Here is a 24,664-nt window from a genome sequence, read left to right as displayed (position 1 = left end):
GTGTACGTTACACCCCGTCCTCCCATTCGCAACCGTAGTAGGCATGCGGTGTACACATGAGTCCAAGGCAAAAGTCCATTTCCTATTGCGGCTGCCACTCACTGGTAGCTGCTGGGTAGAACCAGCAATATGTATGTAAACTGAACGTTTCGTCTGAGCCGCACTCTTATCATCGATCAGATTCTTATCACCTTGTATGGGGCTACTTCGTGTGTCGTCAGTACAAGCACGGCTTGTGTTTACTGGTGTTTTTGCTATGGCACTGCAATAGCTGGGTGTTTGTAAACAACCGCAAGAGAAAGCACCACTTCTCTACGCTCTGTTGTTTCAAGGTATATTGAACGGAAAATAACGGTCAGTTTTGTTATCAACGGCAAACGGAGCTTTGGCGGAGAATGATGACCACAATGACCGATACTAGCCGATCGGCCGGAGGAAGTTAACTTTCAAGTACATCCTGAAGGGCTAACACATAATGAAATTCCAACCATCCGTAGCCGTAGTTGTTGGATCAATCAAACATTTTCCCTTGCTGCATTAATTTAAAACCATGCAGTGATGGACTTTCCTGAAACCCCTTTCGTTACGATGAGGGTACAGCAGGCTAAGTACTCGTTCCGTTTCCTTTCTCTCTTTGACAAATGTTCCCGTAGCATGTGATTCCCATAGCCTGCTTGCGTGATCGGTGAAATTCCGGCTGAAGCAAAAGCAGCGCGCGTGTACAAACAAAGCAGGCGGCGGGTATGTACGCTGTCGTGGGTAGTAAGAAAAAAAAAGATTACAGGAAACTACGTATGTGTACTAGCAATAACAATCGACACGTCATTTACCGAAATGAGCCAAAATAAGCAAGAAAAAGTAAGAAAAATAAACGCCGAGTGGCTATAGTCAGCTGAGTACTTTCGGAGCGTGCAAGTGATTGGTTGATTGAGTCGCATCGATAAGTTAATTACTATGCGGCTCCATCGGCGGCTGCGATTTTGAGGATGATGAGTGTTTTTTTTCATTCATAACGTTGAAAATTTAATTTGGTTATTAAGGAAACTTACCTAGTGGGAAATTTTTCGGACGGTGGAAAAAAACTGTTTGTTTATTTCAACGAATCTATTGACGTCACAAAAAAAAGATAGTCGCTGAGTAGCAAGCCTTGGTATATTTTAGTCATGCATTGGTTCGGTTCGGTTGGAAATTTCTTTAGAGTCTTTTGTGCATTATTTTTTGGTAATTCCCATATTCAATAGAAGCAGCCATACATTAATGATCGATGATTTTGACGTAAATAATTCGGTAGCAAATTTTTGCATCCGCAAAAATGCTCTTGACGCTGTCAAATTGCCTCGCTGATAAATGTAGGTACTTGAACGGGTTTTGGTAATTAAATGGTTATCAGTTGCCTGGCCAATAAAAAGGTTCCGGCTGCATAGCTGCTTAGCGCAAGGGGCACTATGGCGTGTCCAGACATAAACAGAAGGTGGGGCACCGACCTTTCAAAAACATGTTTTGACTTGGAAAAATCAAGTAATTGAGTAATTCTCGTTGAAACAGGGCCACTACTGACACGAGGTTTTCAAATATTGGAACTTTTGTAATTTGTTTTGATTGGTTGGAAATGGTTAAGGTGAAACGGTAGTGAATCCAAACATGGCCGGAAAGATTTTTTCGAATTTCTTGAAACGGTACTGTTATCCGGCCATGTTTGGATTCAGTACCGTTTCACCTTAATGAGAATTACACTTTTAATACCTCGAAACAGTGGACCCCTAGTTTGCCAATTTTTAGCAAACCGTAAGATCCTGGATCATGTGATATTTCCTAACAAATGCTATGGCCCTGTAAAGAAGAACAGGGATTTCAAGTGGAATAAAAACTTTTGGCGGCCTTCATGGATTTCGTCACCATATTGGATTTTATAAAAAAAAGCCGTTTTCACTATGAGCCCCCCGGCCGATTTTATTTGAATACCAAATTCTATAAGAAACAGTCATAATATTACGTGTGAATTGACATTAGCTAAATGAAACAACCAGTTGTCTGTAGCAAAATTCACAATTTTCATATAATTATCGCGATATTTCCTAAATTTGCTATGAAATAAACTCCAAATGACAAGGTTTTGTCAAAAGGAAGATGGCGGGGCTTTCAAATAAAGTGAAAGAACGTTGGCAGCTGTTTTGGATTTGGCCGCCATGGTGGGTTTTATCCAAATCAACCCGATTGATTTTCATTTCAAGACCACCATTGGAAAGCTGATAAAAATGCTACAAGGAACGTTAATCAAATTAGGTGTGCAGTTGCATTGGCGAAATGAAACAATTAACTATCTGTAGCAAGGTTTAAGGGTTAATTCCATTATACATTAAAATTACTATATGTTTCATAATATCAGCTTTCCAATGGTAGTCTTAAAATAAAAATCGGTTGGGGGGCACATGGCGAAAACGGCACTTTTTCGATAAAATCCGATATGGCGATTAAATCCAGGATGGCCTTCAAACATTTTTTTTTGCTCTATTTTAAAGCACTGTTCTTCTTCTTTACAGAAACATGCCATTTGTTAGTTGTTTCATTGCAAGTTTAGGAAATAAATTGGATTTGAAATTCTGAATTTGGACTTGCAATTGAACTTTAAATTAGAGATAAAATTAAACGTAAGATTGAACTGGACTTAAGACATGAAATCGAATTTAAATTGAGCTTGAAATCGGACTTAAATTTGAATTAATTTAAACTTGAAGTAGGAATTAAACTAGAAATTGAATTTGAAATCGCACCGAAATTGAAATTAAATGAGATATTGGACATGATATGGAACATTAAAAAGGCACCTGAAACCGGAGTTGTATTGGAAAATTAGACTTGCAGTTAAACTTACAATTGGACTTGAAATCGGAAATGAAATTTAAAATTAATTAGGCTTGAAATTGAACTTGAAATGGAATTAAATTTGACTTGAAATTGAAATTACGCCGGACTAGAAATTAAACTTCAAATCTGCGATGAAATCCGACTTAAATTGGAATTAACTTAGACTTGCTGTTGAATTTACAATCGGAACTAAATTAAATTAGATTTAAAATTGGACTTGAAATAAGACATGAAATCGGACTAAAATTTGAATTAAATTAGACCTGAAATCTGACTTGAAATTGGAATTAAACTAGAAAGGAAATTACACTTGTAATTGGAGAGGAAATTGGAATTAAATTTGACTTTAAATTAGACATGATATGGCACATGAAACTGCCACTGAAACCGCACTCAAACTTGAATTTAATTAGACTTGATATTTTGTACCCAAAATTGTAATTAAACTAGACTAGAAATTAAATTAGAAATCCGAGATGAAATCGGACTTCAATTGGAATTAAATTCGACTCGAAATTGGACGTAAAATAGGACACGAAAATGCATCTGAAATCGGAGTTAAATTAGACTTGCAGTTAAACTTAAAATCGGACTTAAAATCGGAGATGAAATTTGAAATAAATTAGGCTTGAAATTGAACTTGGAATAATGGAATTAAATTAGATTTGAAATTGAAACTACGCCAGACTAGAATTTGAACTTGAAATCAAAGATGAAATCCGACTTAAATTGGAGGTAAATTGGACTTGAAATTGGACCTAAAATGGGACATAAAAATGCACCTAAAATCTGACTTGAAATTGGAATTAAACTAGACTAGAAATTGTTAAGCTTGAAATTGGAGATGAAATCGGGCTTTAATTGAAATTAAATTTGACTTTAAATTACACATGTTATGGGACATGAAACTGCCAGTGAAATCGGACTTTAATTTGAATTAAATTAGACTTGAAATTTTTAACCCAACATTGGAATTAAACTAGACTAGAAATTGAACTAAAAATCGGAGATGAAATCGGACTTAAATTGGAATTAAATTTAATTCGAAATTGGACCTGAAATCGAAGTTAAATTGGAATTAAATTAGACTTGCAGTTGAACCTAAAATCGGACTTAAATTGCACTGGCAATCGGAGATGAAATTGAAATTAAATTGGGCTTAAACTAGGACATGAAATTGAGCTTTAAATTAGACTTAAAATCTGGGTTGAAATTGGAATTAAATTAGACTTGAAATTTTACTTAAAATGAGACATAAAATGGGACATGAAACTGCACCTGAAATCGGAGTTAAATTGAAATTTGACTTGCAGTTGAATTTAAAATCGGACTTAAATTAGACTTGAAACCGGTGTTGAAATTTCAATTAAATTAAATTTGAAATTAGACTTGAAATAAGACATGAATTCGGACTTCAATTTAAAATAAATTAGACTTAAAATCTGACTTGAAACTGAAATTAAACTTGAAATCGGAGGTGAAATCGGACTTAAATTGGATTTAAATTTGACCTGAAATTGGACATAAAAAAAGACATGAAAATGCGCCTGAAATCGAAATTGAATTGGAATTAAATTATTTTGGCAGTTGAGTACAATTGTATTTCATTTCATATAAAATATGAAATCGGACTTAAATTTGAATGTAATTCAATTGGAAATTGGAATTAAACTATACTAAAAATTGAACTGGAAATCGTACTTAATTTGGAATTAAATTTGACTTGAAATTTTACATAAAATGTGCCTGAAATTCGGAGTTAAATTGAAATTAAATTAGACTTGAAGTTGGACTTAGTCCTTAAATGCGCACGCTGAAAAAATTCATTTGAAAAAAACATTTTCATTTAACTGTTCTAAAGGCGGTAAACATAATTTACTTTGGGGATGTTTTTCACTATGCCACATTGCGCATTTAAGGGTTAAATAGGACTAGAAATTGGAGATGAAATTTGAATTAAATTACGCTTGAAATTGGATTTGAAATAAAGCATTAAATCAAACTTAAACTTGAATTAAATTAGACTGAAAATTTGACTTGAAAATGCAATTCAATTAGACTAGCAATTGAAATTGAAATCGGACTTTACTTGGAATTATATTCGACTTGAAACTGGACATAAAACGAGACATGAAAATGCCTCGTAAATTAGAAATCGGAGTTGAATTGGAATTAAATTAGACATGCAGTTGAACTTAAAATGTGATATAAATTTTACTTGAAATCGGATTTAAATAGGAGTTAAAAACGGACTCAAAATTGGAATTAAATTAGACTTGAAATTGGACTGGAAATTGGACTTGAAATTGGAAATAAACCAAACTAGAAATTGAACTTGGAATCGGACTTAAATTGGAATTAAATTTGACCTGAAATTGGACATAAAAAGAGACATTAAAATGCGCCTGAAATTGAATTGGAATTAAATTATTTTTGCAGTTGTACTTGAAATAAGACGTGAAATCGGACTTAAATTTGAATTTAATTAAATTGGAAATTGAAATTAAACTAGACTAGAAATTGAACTCGAAATCGTACTTAATTTGGAATTAAATTTGACTTGAAATTGGACATCAAATGTGCCTGAAATTCGGAGTTAAATTGGAATTAAATTAGACTTGAAGTTGAACTTGAAATTGGACTTAAATGGGGCCTGAAATCGGAGATCAAATTTGAATTAAATTACACTTGAAATTGGACTTGAAATAAAGCATTAACTCAATCTTAAATTTGAATTAAATTAGACTGGAAATTTGACTTGAAAATGCAATTCAACTAGACTAGAAATTGAAATTGAAATTGAAATCGGACTTAACTTGGAATTATATTCGACTTGAAACTGGACATAAAATGGGACATGAAAATGCACCTGAAATCGGAGTTGAATTGGAATAAATTAGACATGCAGTTGACAAAATATGATATAAATTTTACTTGAAATCGGATTTAAATGGGACTTGAAAACGCACTCAAAATTGGAATTAAATTTGACTTGAAATTAGACTGAAAAAAGCCTGAAATCGAGCTTAAATTTGAATTAAATCGGACTGGAAATTGGACTTGAAATTGGAATTAAACTAAACTAGACATTGAACTTGGAATCGGAGATGAAATGTGAAATAAATTCGGCTTGAAATTGAACCTGAGATGGAATTAAATTAGACTTGAAATTACACCAGACTAGAAGTTGAACTTGAAATCAAGGATGAAATACGACTAAAATTGGAGTTAAATTGGACTTAAAATGGGACATAACAATGCACCTAAAATCTGACTTGAAAATGGACTTAAACTAGACTAAAAAATTAAACTTGAAATTGGAGATGAAATCGGGCTTAAATTGTATTTAAGTTTGACTGAAAATTAGGCATGATATGGGACATGAAACTGGTTGAATTGGAATTAAATTACACTTGCAGTTAAGCTTAAAATTGAACTTGAAATCGAAGATGAAATCGGACTTAAATTGGGATTAAATTCGACTTGAAATTGGATGTAAAATAGGACATGAAAATGCACCTGAAATCTGAATTGAATGGGAATTAAATTAGACTTGCAGTTGAACCTAAAATCGAACTTAAATTGCACTGGAAATCGGAGATGAAATTAAAATTAATTTGGGCTTAAACTGGGACCTGAAATTAAGCTTCAAATTAGACTTGAAATCTGGATTGAAATTGGAATTAAATTACACTTGAAATTTGAAATTTTACTAAAATGAGACATGTAATTGGACTTTCTTTTGCTAAGGGGGAACCTAAATTACTTTGCAATTGGACCTAAAATGGGACATGAAATTGAACTTGAAATTGAACTATAAATTTATCTTGAAATAGGACTTGAGAGGACTTGAAATTTGGATCAGTTTACTTTACTCGATTTTACTTTAAATTAATTTTACGAAATAAACTTAAAATGGGAACTGTGGTAGGACATAGAATTGGATTTAAAATTGGACAAGAATTTAAACTTGAAATGGCCTTATATGGAACAGTTACCGGCTATTAAAGTAACTGATAACTCCGGAGATCCGGGCACCTTGAGCAATTATTTTGTTCCATATAAAATTTTTTAGAGAATGTGGGGTGAATACTTCAGCCTGGGTTGGCCAGTAGCAAGGGGGACACGGGTTTTTATGTATTTACATTATTTAACCGGATAATCTGTAGATTCCATATCGATGCAGTATGTATAAGTGGTAAAAAATGGTTGTTTGGTCTGAACGCCTTGGAATTTTTTTCTCAAGCTGTCAAAAAAACGACAAAGAAACATGAAGAAGATTTGATTTACCGAAATGAAAGATACATTATCCATTGTTGAAAAAAAATTAGAGTACATTTGAAAACGGTCCGTAAGCGGCTGTTCGGCGAAGCTTTCGTTTGACGTTGAAACAGGAGCGTTGTACGGCCGTCAGGTCAACTTTGCGAATGCATCTCTTGATTCTACCGAAGAAATCCTCGATTGGGTGCACTGAGACTGGTTTTACGGGCCGTGGTCTTCTGGTAAAAATGGGATCGAATAGGTAGTCAGGAACGATTGTGTTTTTTGGCATAATGCGATGATGCTCTATCCGGCCAAAACACGTATTGTCCATCTGCATGATGTTTTTGTAGAAACGGGATCAAAATTTTCTTCAAACATTCGTTTGGTGCATCTTAATTGATAGTCCAACCAGAAGGCTTGTTGTTGAAGAAACGAAATAGAGAACGATGTCCTTCTGCCTCTATAATTTTGGCTGGTCTTCCACTACCTTGCTTGCAAATAGTTGTTGGGCATCTTATGGTAAACAGATATGGTAAACAGTCGAAGCCGCAATATATTCGCTTTTTAAATGTTGTACCGTAAACTTATTCCCTAGATTTCTGTGGAAGTTCGTAGAGTATAGGGGCCTCGAAAGAATTCCAAAATTTTAATTGTCCTCCGTTAGACAATTACCGGCTATTGAAATAACTGATAGCTCCGGAGATCCGGGCACCTTGAGCTATTTTTTTGTTCCATATGAAATTGTTTTTAGAGAATGTGGGGTGAGTACCTCAGTCTGGACACGCCAGTAGCAAGGGGGACACTGGTTTGTATGTATTTACATTATTTAACCGAATAAACTGTAGATTCCATTTCCATTCAGTATGTATAAGTGGTAAAAAAAAATGGATTGAGGCTGATAATGAGATTAGATAACCCATTAGATTAGGCAGCAAAACGAACTACTTTCTACAGTAGTTGAAACAGAATTGAAAATCTTTATTTTGTACATGTAACCATGTGCTGCGGCCGGTTGTTTGGTCTCAACGCTTTCTACTTCTAACACTCCTCCTCGATCAGATCCGCACAAATTCCTACTTCATAGCATAACTTCTCTGATCGAATTCGTTGAACTGGCTTCGTGAGTACGGCGGCCAACATGGACTCTGTTGGGCAATACTCCATTTTGATAATCTCCTATTCTTGCAAGTCGTGAACGAAGAAGAACTTTGTATCGATGTACTTGCTGCGTTGTTCACCCTCTACCAATTTGACACTGCTCTGGAGGCGAGCTCCTGGCACCCTTCAGCCACCAGTACAAACTCCGTTTGAGCGTTTGAGCTTCAGGCGACACACGTCTGCGTGTGCGAACCCCACGCAATGCAATGGGTCTACCTCCGAATCTAAGATAAAGATGCCAGAGCTAGACTGCCCGTCGCGAGAATCTCCGGCCCTATCAACGTTTACGAACATCTTAAATTCACCGATCGATTCATGGCGGAAACATCATCTTGACTTCAACCCAAGTCTAGGTGTTAATGCAGCTAGACTTTTTGCCAAAATCGAAGGGAATTTTCGACGGCTTTGCTTCTCCCGAAAAGCCGAATCGTTGTGTCAATTTCCGGATGTACGTGACCTAGTTAATCCTGAATCCGAATGTACTTCTTTCTACCCCGATGCCCAGGAAGAAACAAACGTCTCCCAAATTCGTCACGAAGACTCTTGAAAATTTCGTTAAACTCTTTCTCCATATGCGTCACGATGATCGTATCGCCGACGTAGATGAACCCCGCTGGAACCCCATTGCTTCGAGCCGTACAGACTCTTCCTTAAATGGTATACGGTTTATTCGTTACGCGAAAGCTCGGAAGGTTGTCTACTTAGCCACCACCGGTGTGAAGACGACGATTCTCGCCTCGTGTCGTACCACGTTTCTTTTCTAGTCCTCCTTGGTCTTGAAGAGCCATTGGTTGCAACCAATAGCCTACCTGTCTGACGGTCGTTGTACGTTCTCAAACAGCGCTCGAAATTCATTGTCCGTGGCGTTGTCACTTCGTATCACTTCCGCTGGAGTTTGAAAATCGCCGATCTTCCTCGTCACCCCGTTGCATGCTCGCCGTGAATCCTTGCTCTACGACACTTGGACCAGCTTCTTCTAGTTGAACCGGTAAATTATGGTACGGAAAGCCTGGTGCGCCTCAACACCCGTGTCTTGGGTAGATTGGAAGATTGCTTGCGGAGTGAGTACCAGGATAGTCACGTCAATAACAACATCAGATGATTCGCCAGTGATTGTGTTTGTTTGCACAAAAAATCTTCCTCAAAGGACTTTGGTAACTTCGCCTCGAACAGCCTGCACCTTGCTCGCTCAATGACAGTCACGCTCGGTGGAAGTTTGTGGAGGAAGTGGGAGGTGGATCCCGGTTCCTATTAACTCGCCATCCAGATCGATAACCTTCATGCCTTTGTTGCTGACCTCGTGGCCGTGGCGGACGGTTTGTCTTATCCATAGGAGATTGTTGGACATCGTTGGAATGAACTTGACTTCATAACAGGCGGACTATCTGGACAGTATTTGGCAACTTACTTGCTTACTTAAGTGGCATTTTGCTCGCTGCGCTCCTGGTCATCTAGTTTCTACCAGATGGAGACAAACACCATCTTTGCAGGGTAGTTGTCCGAAATTCTTGCAACATGTCTTGCCCATCGCCACCTTTAGCCACCTTTTGGTTATTGGAGCTTCGCCATTGAGCTTGGGGAGTTCATAGTTCATCTTCCGCCTCCATACTTCGTACTCCTGTACGTCACCGAAGACCGAAAAGTCCGAGTACTCGTAGGACCTCTTCGAGCATTGTCCTTCATTTTACTACTGCCCAAGCGGAGTCGGTCGGCCTCGGTTTCCCTGGCCTTTGTTTTAGACGTATTTACTTTTAACCCAATCTTTTCGCTTTAGTCTGGTGTACTGTTCAGCCACCGCCACAGATGTTTGGCAACAAGATTGATGACTCCCGTTTCAGCAATTTTCATCATCTGACAATGTTCTTCGCCGGTCGCTCATCGTGTAGTAGGCTTTGTAGTAGTCGGATGCACTCCGAATCATAAACCCAGCCGTGGTTGCTATCGTAACCGCTCGTTGTTAGGACCGTGCTAAATGCCGGTGACGATCGTTGTCGATTTTTCCAAGGTTTTTAGGTCTGAACCAGTGATGCCAGGTTTTGCTGAAGAAAAATCCATAGTTTTACCATCTGTGTCTTAATCACGAAGGAAAGGGTTGTAAATTACGAAACTAAATCAAATTTTAATTCAAACTTCTGATTTAAATGGAAGTTTGACCGACATGAAACAATTCAATACTTTTTTGAATCGAATCAGTTTATGATACATTTAAAATTTCCTCTATATTATTTGAGAACGCATAATCTTGAATTTCGTCATTCGTCTTTAGCCTTTATTCTTCCGAATTCTTTCAGTTTTCGTCGTTTGGTTACTTTGTATTTTGCCGTTAATTTTTCGTTTTTTTTTGTTTTGCTAAGTGTACTCCGTCAACTTTTCCGCTGTTATTGTTATCTTCTTGTCGTTTTTTGTTTGTTTTAATGTAATTATAGTCACTTTAACAGCTTGGGTCATTCATGGTTTCTGCGGGACTGGAATTTGAACCCGAGTCCTCGACGTGAGAGATGTGAATACTAACCACTAGCACTCCAACGTGTTGACCTCTAGTTTTGCTGTTGTCTTTTAACGTTTGTTGGTCGTATTTTGTTATTTTTAACATCTGGTATTCGTTCATCGCCTTTTTGTCTCTTTTCAGTGATTTGTTTGTCATTTTTATTGCTTTTTGTGGCGTTTTGGCAATGAAGGCATCGTCATTAGTGACTTTTTTGGCATAGCCTGTCACTGTTTTGCTGACTTTTAACTGTTTCTCTAATACCCTTAGCCAAAGGCTTCATCTATTTACAGTCTTTTCGTCGTTTTGTATGGCTTTTTTGGCAATTTCGTCGCTGTTTGTGACGTTTTTAGCGTCTTTTAGCCGTATTTTTATCGTCTTTCAACTTTTCGCCTACTTCTTCGTCATATCTTTTCGCAGGCATTTCACTGCCTGCCACTTTGTCGATTATTAGCTGTCGTTTCATTGTTCTTTCATCGTCTTTTCGCTAACCTGCATTGTCTGTTCGTTGCTTCTTCGGAACCATTTATCCGTCTTTTTGAAATCTGCGTATTGCCTTTTCTCCGTATTCGCCTTCTCATTGTCATTTCTCTGTTATATTTTTCCATCGTATTCTCGTTTTATGACATTTTGCCGCCTTTTCTTCGTTTTCACTGTTATCTTTTTATCATCTCTCGTCCTGTTTGTTGCCAAGACAACAAAATTGTTTTATTTTTCTTGTCTTTTCGTTGTTCTTTCGGCGCCTTTTTGTTGGCGTATATTCGCCATCTTTTTGTAGCCTTTTTTGTATGTTTTGTCGACTGTTTGACAGTTTTTAAAAGTGTCTTTCCCATTTTCTGTCGTGTTTTTTGTTGCAGTTTGTTGCAGACAAAAAATGTCGTCTTTTCGTCGTATTTTTGCCATCTTTTCATCACAGTTCCACTGACTTCTATTCACATTTTCGTCAAAATTCCGCTGTCTTTTGCCGGCTTTTCGTGGTCTTTTCTGTTTATTTTAGTCATCTTTTCATCGCTTTCTGAAGGTCCAAGAGTTTTTATTTGTCCCGTAAAAAGAGCATATTGAACATTGATGCGTATTGAACAAGGATTCTATCTACTTGATTAAAAAGAACAACCTTATTCGCTTGATTTTCAAGTTCTATCGCACTACAGAAATCAAATTACGGAGCTGCCAAAATGTGGGAAAAAATAAAAATAAAAATATTTAGCCATTTTGCCGCACTTCAACCAGGAAAATATCAGTATTACTCTAAATATCTGCCGTCAAAGCGAAAAATGCTAGTTTTTATTAACAGCAATAAAGCAAATCTTCCATTTTTAATAGACTTCTTTCCCTCAGAAAGAATAAAGTTATGCTTTTCGGGATATTATTCATTGCATGTACTTTTAGTCGCTGAATGAAACTTTCAATCTTTTCCGCAAAGTTTATGAAAATCCGTAGATTTGAGCACTTGATCCGTAGGTCCGTAAACAATTCCTAAATCCGTAGATCTGGCATCACTGGCCTGAACGCCTACTGCTTTTAACAGATTTGACAAAATTAATTGTGTTGAAACGAAAAATAACAAACATTAATAAAACCCGATTTAATCCACCTAGTGGTGAAAGAACCTTTGTTATACGGTCTGCATCTACGTTAACGTTGCGTAGTGCGTTTGTTTACATAATTTTTTTGACAATTGAACAAGTTTAGGAGCACTTATAAATTTTGATAGATCCTTTTTTCATGAAATTGCTGAGAAAGTATAAGTAAGTTGTTACTAATTTGAGTAAATGCAAGTAAAAGTAAGTTGTAAGAGGAAATATTATTATTTAACATATACATTGCGTAGTAAAGGTCTAGTTTAAAGGTTTTGAACTATGCATAATTTACTGTAATGCCATTCTGTTTGATTCAATAAAGTTTTCATCAATTTTTATTAACCTTCGGTTACTCACGCTGTTGTATTTTGTATAACACGTGTAGGTTTTAGAATGCCATATTGTTATAAAGTTACAAATTGATGTTTAACTAACGTATATTTTTCAATAAACTTGTTATGAGCAAAATACCATAATTATTCAATGCATTAATTCTTTAAACTGTTGGCAAAATAGATCAGCAAAAACTGACATCACAGAAACGAAGCAATCAGTATGTGAGGTGTACCCACGGTGTTCAAAATACCGTTATTAAAAAATAAAATAGGCCATTTAAACGGAAAATGCCAGTTGGTTTGTATTGCCATCCTACATCTTTGAGCCAATTTTTAAAAAAATCGATCGACGAATTTTTGAGTTACGCCCTTTTGAAGTTTTGAAGGGCAGATTGCTCATATAAATAAATAAAAATCTTCATTGAAGCTTCCAAAATGAACGTAAATCACAGCCGGCAATGAATTTTTATGCAACATATGCCCATTGCCGACCATTTTAGGAATTTTACGCTGTATTGGGACTAACCGGAAATGTTCCGGATTAAGTTATCGCTGTGGAAAATAGCCAGTAGCGAACATGAACAAATACTTATCATGCGACAGCTCAAATTACGCCAGCATTTAAAAACTAGATCACTAACAATCAGATCAACTGCCTAGCGCCACGTTGTTTATATCTGGAGAAGATCCGGGGACTTCCGGGAACACCCGGACAAGTGGCCAATTTCGTCCATGAAAAAAGCTTATCGTGCGGCACCTTAAATCACATTAGAATTCAATAACTAGTAAAATGTTTTAAATGTATCCGTCTGTCGATAGTCGAGTAGTTTGGGGTCAAAATTAGGATATTTTAATAATCAAAGTTCTACAGTTCCTAAACAAGCAATCATAGAGGTATACTATGTTCAGCAAAGTTGTGTATTTTTACTATTTGTACAACATGAAAAAGTCATACAACAATTACAAAACGAGCTAAAATGGAAAAACTGATTTTACAAATAAATAAGATTTTTCTCTCTTCGCTGAAGAGATAGAAGGTTACTGTCTTCAGCAAAGTTTCTTGTAATAATATACTCTTTAACTTTACAGAACACATCAATGTGTTATATTGAAACTGAAGAAAAATATTTTTTTTATTTCACTTTTAGGGGGATTAATCAAAATTTAAATTCTACCAGACGATAGAGCTTCCAATTTCAAGAAACTCTTCCAAAGGTGCGATAAACCTAAAAACCAGGTTTTCCTAGTGTAAAGAATTTTTTTGAAGCTGGAGCTATCGGGCGAGATTGAAGTCGGGGTCACCTATACCAATATATGCCACTATCAATTTTTCTTATCTAAAAGCTATATGCTAATGTAATAAAGTTAGTAGTAAATGAGCAAGCGATCGTGTATCGTCTTTTCTACGCGGCTATCCGAAAACCAGGAAGGTGTCTGTTCCGTCGGTTTTGATATCGGGAAGTGAGTCCGGGAAGTTGTGGGCCAAGAGTGCAAATTGGCCGGAATCCGAAAACGGACGTCGTTTACACTAGTCAAAACTCTAATGCGCACATTTTTTTGGTTTTGGGCTATTGTCTCCCGCGAGTAACCGTGTTACAAAAGTTGGCGCGAATGTTCAAGGGTTAATATCTTTTTACCGGCAAAACCAATTCTTCTGAAATTTTGCAGATATATTTGCAGCAATTAAACCTCTAATTTGATGCCAAAAAAATTTAAACTAGATAAATTATCTAAGATGAAATAGTCAAAAATAATTGTAAATTTTAATGTGTTGTATACGATTGCTCATAACTTTTGAATTAAACGTCCAATCAAAAAACAAATCAATAGTGATCTATTAGGCTATATTATCTTTCAAATGAGAATAATAGCGCATAAATCGGTTCAGCCAACTCTGAGAAACAGGCGATCATTTGTACCTAGTCAAAACCGGTTTTTTAAGGCTAACTTTTAAACTGCTTGTCCGTTTTTAATAAAACTTGGTAAAAAGTTTAGCAATAGCAAGAGCTTTCGTTTGGTACTAAGATCGTTCAAATTGGTTGCGTAGTTCCGGAGAAACGCGTATCACGTAGTTTTCACATTTTTGCTTATAACTTTTAAACGAAACGTCGGACAGCATTGCAATTCAATAGTGATATACTAGGCAATAATACCTTTCAAACAAAAGTAAAAGCGGTCAAATCGGTTCAGCCACCTTTGAGAAACAGGCGATAGAAAATGAGCTGCACACACACACATACACACATACACACATACACACATACACACACACAGACATTGCTCATTTCGTCGAGCTCTATCGATTGGTATATGTGATTCGGCCCTCCGGGCCTCGGATCAATTTCGTGTTTTTCGACCAATTTCTAAACCTTTGTTATATAGTATAACAAAGGTAAAAACCATAAAATTTAAAATAGGCTGGATCATTGACATTACTAATCGTCTCTCCATTCTCTCCCCCACCCCCCCGACAGGTTGCGCAGGTAAAGCGCGCCTCGGCTAATCGTACGCTGCACTCGATCCACGACCGAACGCGGGCAACGATCGGCGAACGCAGCCAGCTGAAGGAAGCCCGCCGAATGGTGGTCAAGCTGGGCAGTGCGGTCATCACCCGGGAGGACGAGCACGGTCTGGCGTTGGGACGGCTTGCTTCGATTGTCGAACAGGTGGCCGAGTACCACGTCGAGGGCCGGGAGTGTATCATGGTGACCAGCGGTGCGGTGGCGTTTGGCAAGCAGCGACTGACCCAGGAACTGCTGATGTCGATGTCGATGCGAGAGACCCTTACGACCGACCACACTCGACAGGATGCGGGAACGATGGTCGAACCGAGGGCTGCAGCGGCTGTCGGCCAGTCCGGTCTGATGTCGCTGTACGATGCGATGTTTGCCCAGTACGGCATCAAGGTGGCACAGGTGTTGGTTACCGAGCCGGACTTTTACAACGAAGAAACTCGGAGGAATCTCTTCAGTACGTTATCGGAGTTGATCAGTTTGAACATTGTGCCGATCATCAACACGAACGATGCGGTGATGCCACCGATGTTTGTCGTCGATCAGGAGGTTTCAGGGCAGGGCAAAAAGAAGGGTATCAAGATTAAGGATAACGACAGTTTGGCGGCACTGTTGGCAGCTGAGATCCATGCGGATCTGCTGATTCTGATGTCGGATGTCGATGGAATCTACAATAAGCCTCCGTGGGAGGCTGGTGCACGGCTGATGCATACCTATACTTCGGCCGATAAGAATTTGATTAAGTTCGGACAGAAATCGAAGGTCGGTACAGGTGGTATGGATTCCAAAGTTACGGCAGCCACGTGGGCTTTGGATCGAGGCGTCAGCGTCGTCATTTGCAATGGTACACAGGAGAAGGCTATCAAACTAATTTTGACCGGACGAAAGGTGGGAACGTTCTTCACAGAATCGACGGCAGAAAAGGCCACCCCTGTCGAGCATCTAGCTGAGGATGGTAAGCTTTGCGTGAGTTCTTCTTCTACGTTGGAGGTAATCATTTTTTGCTTTGTCTGTTTGCAGCTCGTACCGGAAGTCGAGTAATGCAAAATCTTTCCGCTAGCGACCGAGCGTTGTGTGTTAACACGCTGGCTGATTTGTTGATTTCCGAGCAAACCAAGATTTTGGATGCAAACAAAAAGGATTTGGAGGAGGCGAAAAAATCCGGTGTCGCGAAACCATTGCTCTCTCGCCTGTCCCTGACTCCGGCCAAGCTCGAGAGTTTAGCCGTTGGTTTGAAGCAAATCGCTGACGATAGTCACAGGGTAAAGATGTGATTAACTTTTACTGAATCATTTTCCTAACGGAGCAGTCTTTTACAGAATGTTGGTCGCGTTATCCGGCGCACTAAACTAGCCGACGGATTAGAGCTGAAGCAGGTTACCGTTCCGATTGGTGTTTTGCTGGTTATCTTTGAGTCGCGACCGGACTCTTTGCCGCAGGTTGCAGCCCTAGCTATGGCGTCCGGAAACGGTCTTCTGTTAAAGGGCGGTAAGGAAGCTGCACACAGTAACCGAGCTCTGATGGAGCTGGTGAAGCAAGCGTTGGGAGTGGTGGGCGGTTCGAAGGCGATCTCGCTGGTGTCTACCCGCGAGGAGATCGGCGATCTTCTCTCGATGGACAAACATATTGATTTGATCATTCCTCGCGGTTCCAGTGAACTGGTTCGTAGCATCCAGGAACAGTCACACCACATCCCAGTCATGGGACATGCCGAAGGAATTTGTCACGTTTTTGTCGACAAGGAAGCCAATCTGGAGAAGGCTTTGAAGATCATTCGGGATGCAAAGTGCGACTATCCAGCTGGTGAGTTTCGTATTCTTTTTTGTTTTTCGAGTGAAAAAATCATAATTTTTTCTAGCCTGCAATGCCATGGAAACACTTCTGATTCACGAGGACCTGTTGGAGGGAAGCTTCTTCGCGGATGTGTGCAATATGTTGAAACGGGAAGGCGTTAAGATCAACTCGGGTCCGATACTGAACCAACAGTTGACGTTTGGCCCACCGCAAGCGAAATCTATGAAGCACGAGTATGGTGCACTTGAGTGTACTATAGAAGTTGTCAAAGATCTTGAGGCAGCTATCGATCATGTGCACACGTACGGAAGTGGTCACACCGACGTCATTGTAACCGAAAACGGTAAGTTACTTGAATTGCAATCACAAAACGGCTTTCTAAACTCAAAAATTTCACAGAAAAATCGGCTCGATACTTCCAAAGCCACGTGGACAGCGCTTGTGTGTTCCACAACGCTAGCAGCCGGTTTGCCGATGGGTTCCGGTTCGGTTTGGGAGCGGAAGTCGGAATTTCCACCGCCCGAATTCACGCCCGAGGTCCGGTCGGAGTGGAAGGCCTGCTGACTACAAAGTGGATTTTGGACGGGGTGGATCATGCAGCTGCCGATTTTAGCGACGGCTCCCGGAAGTGGATTCATGAATCATTACCAATCGAATGACTGCGCCGGATAACGGCGACCATCATCGATAGGCTTAAGCATCTGTAGAAAAAAAGTCAACCCATTAATTCGTTACGCTGTTTGTGTTAATGTTGCCTTTTGGCATTCAATTATCGCCCCTTTGTTACAATAAAGCTCATCACAATACAATAATTGAAAAGTTACAGTGCAGTGGAAAGTTTAAATTGAATGCTTAATTGGCAATTTAATCTTCGCTTGTTTATGCCAAAACGCCCCGGTGCCCTCTGGCAATCGTCGAAAGCTCACACTCACTCACTGTGGGCAGTTATCGTGTGTATTTATTATCAATACCGACCGGGATGAACCAAAAATTAATTAATTTTCCAAATAATTAATCGTTTGCAATAAATTATGCAGAGAGTAAATATTCGCACTGCAAAAGATGCGAGTCGGCCGAGGTGTCGCGTGATGTACTGGAACCAATTTGCCCGTAGGGCAGGACATCATGTGAGTGTCCTTGGGATTTCAAAGTTCTGCGTTGGGCACAAACAGCAAATGGCTATTCTGGGGAGACAGAGCATGAGGGATTGCCCGTTTTTAATCGATCCACATAAATTTTTAAACACTACCAGCTTTGTCGAGGGCCGGTGGATCAAAAAATCAACTTTGAAAAGGTTAGTATAATGTTAAAAAAAAAGCGTAATTTGTTTCCGCGCTCTTTGGTCCTTCTGACTGAACCACAGAGGAGTCATATTTCAGCCGGATATGTTCACGGTAATTGCTGTTTGTGCTCATTAGTTCCTAATGGAGGTGACTGCTGCCGTTCGCATTCACAGTTTTGCGTGTTCGCCGCTGCGCTGCTCTGCTCGATGGGGAGATTGAATTTTCCAGCGGACAGATAGCGGTTCGTGTGCAAACGGAATGAATTATGCTGTCAACCATTTGCAGGATATGTGAATGATGATTGCGATGCAGTATGATATGAGTGGTAATAATTGAACCACGGACTGACTATTTAGACTGGGAATTGAAAAGAACATGTTGCAACGAATGTTATTTTTGAAAAATTTCTTTTGAATGCATTTGTTAGAACCGCTAGACTATTACGGTTATTTACAGATCATGCGATTAAAAAATTCAATGTGTAACCTAACAGTCCAATTCAAATATAGTTTCAAGTGCAATTTAAATCCAATTCATGTCCAATTTCAATTTTAAGTTAAATTATGGTGGAAAACTCCAAAGGAAAGTCTGCAAATTATGTTCAATCACACGCGGCAATAGATCAAAGAACTGGTCTAGTGATTTAATGCCCCCAACACACCGATTTAATTCACCTGGTGGTGAAAGGAACCTTTGTAATATCATCCTATTTGTCATCCGTCCCCTGTATCCAGTTTTTTATTGTTCAATACCTCGTTGTACATCGCATTCCAAAGCGTTGGGCCAAGGATGGAGCCTTGCGGAACTCCCGCCGCATCGTGGAATGAATCCCAAATCTTGGTGGACAAAAGTAATTGCCCTAAAACCGTTAGTCCTAGGTATATAGTATCTTCGGAAAAAAATTGTTATTCCAACTTCCGCATTTTTTTTATGTATATGACATTAGAGTGGCCATCATAGTAAGCGAGTGCAAAATATAAACTTTTTATGGCTTAAGTTAGCTGAATAAAATGTTCAGCAAAGTTAAAGAACAATAAATTTTGAATTACCTTACTAAAGAAATGAAAATCCTATCTCCAATGGTTGATAGGATGGAGCAATTTAAAGTTTTTGGACGGGGTGGACCTAAAAAATCCGTTTTTTCTTAATATCTCCTTTCGTGCTTATTTCTAACAAATTTTGCCTTCGGAGCACTTTCACATCCAATAAAAACGCATATTTTGTTTGAAGGAATCAAGTCGCTATCTCCTTTGGTTCTGTAGCTATAGGCATTTTTTCTAAAAAAATATGCATTTTTCAAATGTCAATAACGTAAAAACTGCTCAAAAGCAGCAAATCAAATTTTGCATAGATGTTTAGTAATATATTGACCATCGAAATTAATTGAGATCGCATCGGCACAGGTCGGCCCTTTTTTGCTAGACCATATTGAATAATGATGGAAAAATTACCGTTTTACTTACCAAAATCAAAATTTTTACGTTAATAGAATTGATTAAAAAGCGAAAATAAGTCTAAATGTTTGTCTTTGTGTACCCACCGAATTTGACCGGCCAACGCTATACCGGATCGCTTGATGATCTTTTACTTTTCGGTGACAATCCGCTTATTGAATCCATGCCGAATTCAGGAGCCCACTCCACATTTCTCCAATATTTCTAAATATTGTTTTCGCTGGTCTCCCTTCCGGCATTCTTGCTGTGTGGTCAGGTCATTGTAGCCTGTCGTATTTTAATCGCTTCATAATACCCGTATCTTTGTATACTTGGTATATTTCATGATTCATGCGCCTGCGCCACACTCCTTCGTCTAATATGCCGTCAAGAATTGATCGCAGGATCTCCGAAAAAGCCAAAAGATTGTCGGTCGCTCTCTTTCAACGTCCACGCTTCGTAGCCGTAGAGTACCACCAGGAGAATTAGCGTCTTGTGGAGCGCGAGTTTTGTACGGAGTTGTAGGCTACGGGACCTCAGCTGGCTGCGTAATCAGTAAAAAGCCCTTGTGGGGATAGTAGGGTGATTCCAACTCCTAAGAGCAAACACCGAATATGTGGTATATAGCTTTAAGCTACAGAAAAAGCTTTATTAGAAATTGCGTAATAATAATAATAAAGTGTGGCTTACAATTTTGGTGATCTACCCGATCAATGGTAGAATCGTTTCGCTGCTAAAGCTCGCTGATATCCTGCCTGTTAATAATTATTTGTTTAAGCTTAGCTGTGATTTTCATTATATAATTACTCACTTCTGGACTAGGATTAAGTAGGTTTAGTCCCACTGTATAGAATTAAATTCCAGTAGTTTTATCTTACGCGTAGTTTAAGACAAATTCTAATTTTAGGCAATAATTAAGTATAAAATAGGTTATAATGTAGATAGGTTCATTGCATGTCACAATCATAATTTCAGTTCACTTCAATCGTAATTAAGACCAATACTCACTAGTTTTAGATTATATGTAAGTACACAGTGTAAGTTTAACCGATTAGATGTAGGATTTATAAGTATAGATATATAAGCGATATAATAAAAACCATTAATTAAGATTTCACTTTAGCTCGTAAGTACTTCTTTTGTTCGAATGCACATGGAATCTGCTGGTCATTCTCCTGGCAGATCGACTATTGTTATCAGTGCATGATCGATTGATCGACGAAACCGATCGTACATTTTGCATGGTAGTACGTTCGTGGTAGCGCCGCGTCAACGAGGGGCTCGTCGCGACATTCCCCCGCCCGTGAACCTTGGTGGTTGACTGAGCTCTCCAGGTGTTCGTTCCTAGGTTCACCTTTCTCCACGTCGAGCACCGCCAGCTTGACTGCCGGCCGTCGAAGAATACCGGTAGCAGTTCGAACTGTGGCTTGTCGCACCCGACCATCTCGTCCAGGAAATACTTTCTCCACACGTCCTCTGATCCACTGGTCCCTTGCCGTACCACCCACTACCAACACGAGATCGCCCACTTCCAAATCCTTCACCTCGTCGAACCATTTACACCGCCGATTGATCACTGGAAGATATTCTTTAATCCAACGGTGCCAGAATTCAGTTGTGATGTACTGCGCCAATCTCCAATTGCTTCGCAGCGTTGCAGGTTTATCAACCTTCGCGGTGATAAAGGGCTTTGCACCCGATGAACTTCCCAACAAAAAATGGTTGGGCGTAAGCGCCTCTTGATCGGCCGATTCCAGTGGCACGTAGGTAAGCGGCCTAGAATTAACCATTGCCTCCGCTTCGTAAACAATAGTCGCCAGCGTTTCGTCGTCTGGTCGCCGAGGAGCATCCAGGGCTGTCCCCATCGCCGTTTTCACCGATTGGACAAGTCTTTCCCACACTCCGCCCATATGCGGAGCGGCAGGTGGATTAAATGTCCATTTTGTCAGCGCACTGGTAAACGTCGATGCCAAAGCGTTTTCTCGAGATACGATAGCTTTTAATTCGTTACTGGCCCCAACGAAACACGTCCCGTTATCGGAGATAAATTCAGCAGGTGTTCCGCGGCGGTAAGTAAAACGTTGTATCGCCATGATACATGAGTCTGTAGACAGGCTATGCACTATTTCCATGTGAACAGCGCGAATTGTGAGGCAGGTAAATAAAGCCACCCACCGCTTCACTTGATTCCTGCCTGCTCGTACTGTAACAGGCCCAAAATAATCCAGTCCCACGGACGTGAATGGTCTCACAAACGGCTGCATTCGATATGCTGGAAGTGGTGCCATTGGAGGTGGTCTTGGTCTCGCTCGCATAACACGGCAGTATGCACAGTTCTGCATTACCTTGTAGATTAGCGATCGCAGTTGGGCAATTTCAAATCGTTGGCGCATCTCGTTGAGGACTGTCTCTCGATTGGCGTGGTGGTAACGGCAGTGGTACCAGTCTGTAATGAGAAAGGTTATCAGATGGTTCTTGGGAAGGATCGTTGGGAACTTAGCTTCGGACGGTGCAAATGGAGCAGCACCGATTCTGCCTCGCATTCGCAGGATCCCTTCGTTGTCTAGGAACGGCCACAATTTGTAAATGGGACTATTTTTTGCAACTACCGCATGGCGTTTCTCTGGTGGTCCCTGTGTCTTCTTCAGCATGCTTATTTCGTCAGGATATGCTTCAGCTTGTGCGAGTTTCCACAGCATCGCTTCTGCATCTCTCAGTTCCGCTTGGTCAAGAGGTTCGAGTTTGAGTGCCTCTTTGCGAACCTTTCGTCGTAGATTACCGATGTAGCGGAGTACATAGGCTATCGTCCTGTGTAGGAAACCCCAGCGCCTGAAGCGAGTGAGGTCAATCACCTGTGTTGGCACCCAATGAGAGAGACATCTCGAGCGAAGTTCCTCCTCCGTGGTTACAGTTTGACGTTGGGGCCAACTTACCTCCCGCTCGTACAGAAATGCGGGGCCTCTCATCCAGACGCTATCTGGACGGAAATCGGGACCCTTTTTCCACTTCGTGGCTTCATCCGCAGGGTTCAGTTTAGTCGGCACCCACCTCCACTCGGTTTGATGACTCAGACTAAGAATTTCTCCAATTCGGAAGGCGACGAATTTGTTATATCGTTGGCGTTGGCAGCCGCTATCCGCCTTTTTACTTCACGGCTCACATCGTTGTCACATGCCACTAACGTACCAAAGTGAACAAGTTTGTCGACCACTTCAAAAGTATCACCATCTATCACCACCGTAGTTCCAATACCCGAAGCTACCACCAAATATATTATATCTATACCTATAAAAATAGATTTCTGTCTGTCTGTCCCTATGTTCCTTATAGAATCGAAAACTATTGAACCGATCGGCGTGGAAATTTGCAAGTAGGGGTTTTTGGGGCCAGGGAAGGTTCTTATGATGGTTAGAGATCCCTCTCCCAGCTAAGAGGGGGGTCCTATACACATGAAATACAAATTTCCTCATAACTCGAAAACTAAAAAGAGGCTTTAATTATCTTGCATTTAGACCATTATAAGTTGTGTGAGTGGTCCAAATCTAAAAGAGCATGTATAAACTTAACTTCATGTTTGTTGACTTGAACTTTATAATGAGGTTAGACATTAAAAACGGTAGGCTTTCCAATAAACAGAGGGTATGGTAGACAAAGTAATGAAATCATATGTGTTTCAGTCTAAGTGGAGTGGAGTGGAACTGCCGAATGAGAAGTTTAAATAGTTTTCTACCCGCGACGAGGATTTCCGTGATTCGCACCTCCCCTTTCATCAGAGGCCACCATCTTTTTGTCTTTCAGCCAGTTGTACATCTGTTTTCGATAAGGCTTAAAATCTCTGGCGAACGAGTGTGAAAAGCATGGCATCCAAAGCTTACTCCACTGACGCAAGCCTACGACAAATAACTGTTGGTACTGTGTGCATACATTCTGCTACCTACACACTCGCAAGTGTACAGCCTCATACCAACTTTCTGCACATCCCGCCCGCGAATCCAAAGCTCACGAGCTGTCCATAGGTCGTGAGCACGAGCGGCACACTTGGATGTATGGATACGGATTTTACTTTTCTTCTTCATTTTACACCCTCGCTTACAGACGCGGGTAAGTGTGCGGGCCAATGCGAGCGATGATAGGTATCAACTGCTGGGTTGCGATGACGAGCGTAAGCAACGACCGTGGCTGATAACTAAATAGCAAAGCATTGCAAAGCCGAGTTGCTACATTCCGTTAACGAAACTTGACCTTCTGTTTTTTTATACGACAGACTTTGCAGCCAGCTGTTAGAGTGCAGGACAATTGCAGGGCCAGTTTCTACGATCCTATTGACTCTAACAGCCTCTCCCAGTCTGGATTCGAACATATGACGACTGGCTTATTAGACCAGCATCATACCTCGAGGCCAACTGGGAGGTGATAACTAAATACACTATGGCAAAAACTTATCGCAGTGTATGAGAATATCAGAAAAGAAATCCGAAAGAAATGCTCATGCATATGTGTTCGTTAGAAGAAAACCGTGAGACAAAATTGGACCACACGAATGCGGGCTTCACAACACTACGTTGCAGTTTGCAAATTCTCATAATACAAAAAACAAAGCTTGTTTCCTCATTTAGACATATCTACCCCTCCCCTTGATTAGCTCTCCTCGGTCAGTGGCCCTTTTGTCTACAGCAACTTGTACGTCTCTCCGAAGATAATGAAAGAGACACAAAGCCTTCCTTATATTGCTCTACTTCCGTAGTTGTGACCCTCCCATCTTTTCACACGCTCTTCATCTTATCTCCCAGCCACTTGTACAACTTCTAACAGACCAAATGCAAGATATTATTATTATTATTATTCTATATTTGGCTGGTTCGCCCCTTAATGCAAGATGATCACAGCCACTTTTACTTATTTGGACCCCCCCATTTTTAGCGACCACCCTCTTTTTGACAACCCCCTGCGCTGAT

General features: G+C 39.8%; 2 protein-coding genes across 2 annotated transcripts in view; one reads left to right on the top strand and one right to left on the bottom strand.

Annotated features, from left to right (window-relative positions):
* The window catches only part of LOC128744604 (delta-1-pyrroline-5-carboxylate synthase), a 28,968-nt gene extending 11,017 nt beyond the window's left edge, over nt 1–17,951 (top strand). The window contains exons 2-6 of the mRNA XM_053841737.1: nt 15,161–16,154; nt 16,220–16,461; nt 16,519–17,002; nt 17,058–17,336; nt 17,393–17,951. Coding sequence (XP_053697712.1) covers nt 15,161–16,154; nt 16,220–16,461; nt 16,519–17,002; nt 17,058–17,336; nt 17,393–17,652 — 2,259 coding nt within the window. The 3' untranslated portion in view covers nt 17,653–17,951. The remainder of the gene's footprint in view (nt 1–15,160; nt 16,155–16,219; nt 16,462–16,518; nt 17,003–17,057; nt 17,337–17,392) is intronic.
* A 2,954-nt stretch (nt 17,952–20,905) lies between these two features.
* Nucleotides 20,906–22,675, bottom strand: LOC128743950 (uncharacterized). Its single transcript, XM_053840661.1, has one exon. It carries the CDS (start codon nt 22,673–22,675, stop codon nt 20,906–20,908), a length of 1,770 nt encoding a protein of 589 aa, XP_053696636.1.
* Nucleotides 22,676–24,664: the final 1,989 nt, after the last annotated feature.

This window comes from Sabethes cyaneus, chromosome 3 (assembly GCF_943734655.1).
Source record: "Sabethes cyaneus chromosome 3, idSabCyanKW18_F2, whole genome shotgun sequence".
NCBI classification, from domain to species: Eukaryota; Metazoa; Arthropoda; class Insecta; order Diptera; family Culicidae; genus Sabethes; species Sabethes cyaneus.
Note: the sequence above shows the minus strand (reverse complement) of the source record. Positions and strands in the feature narration are given on the sequence as shown.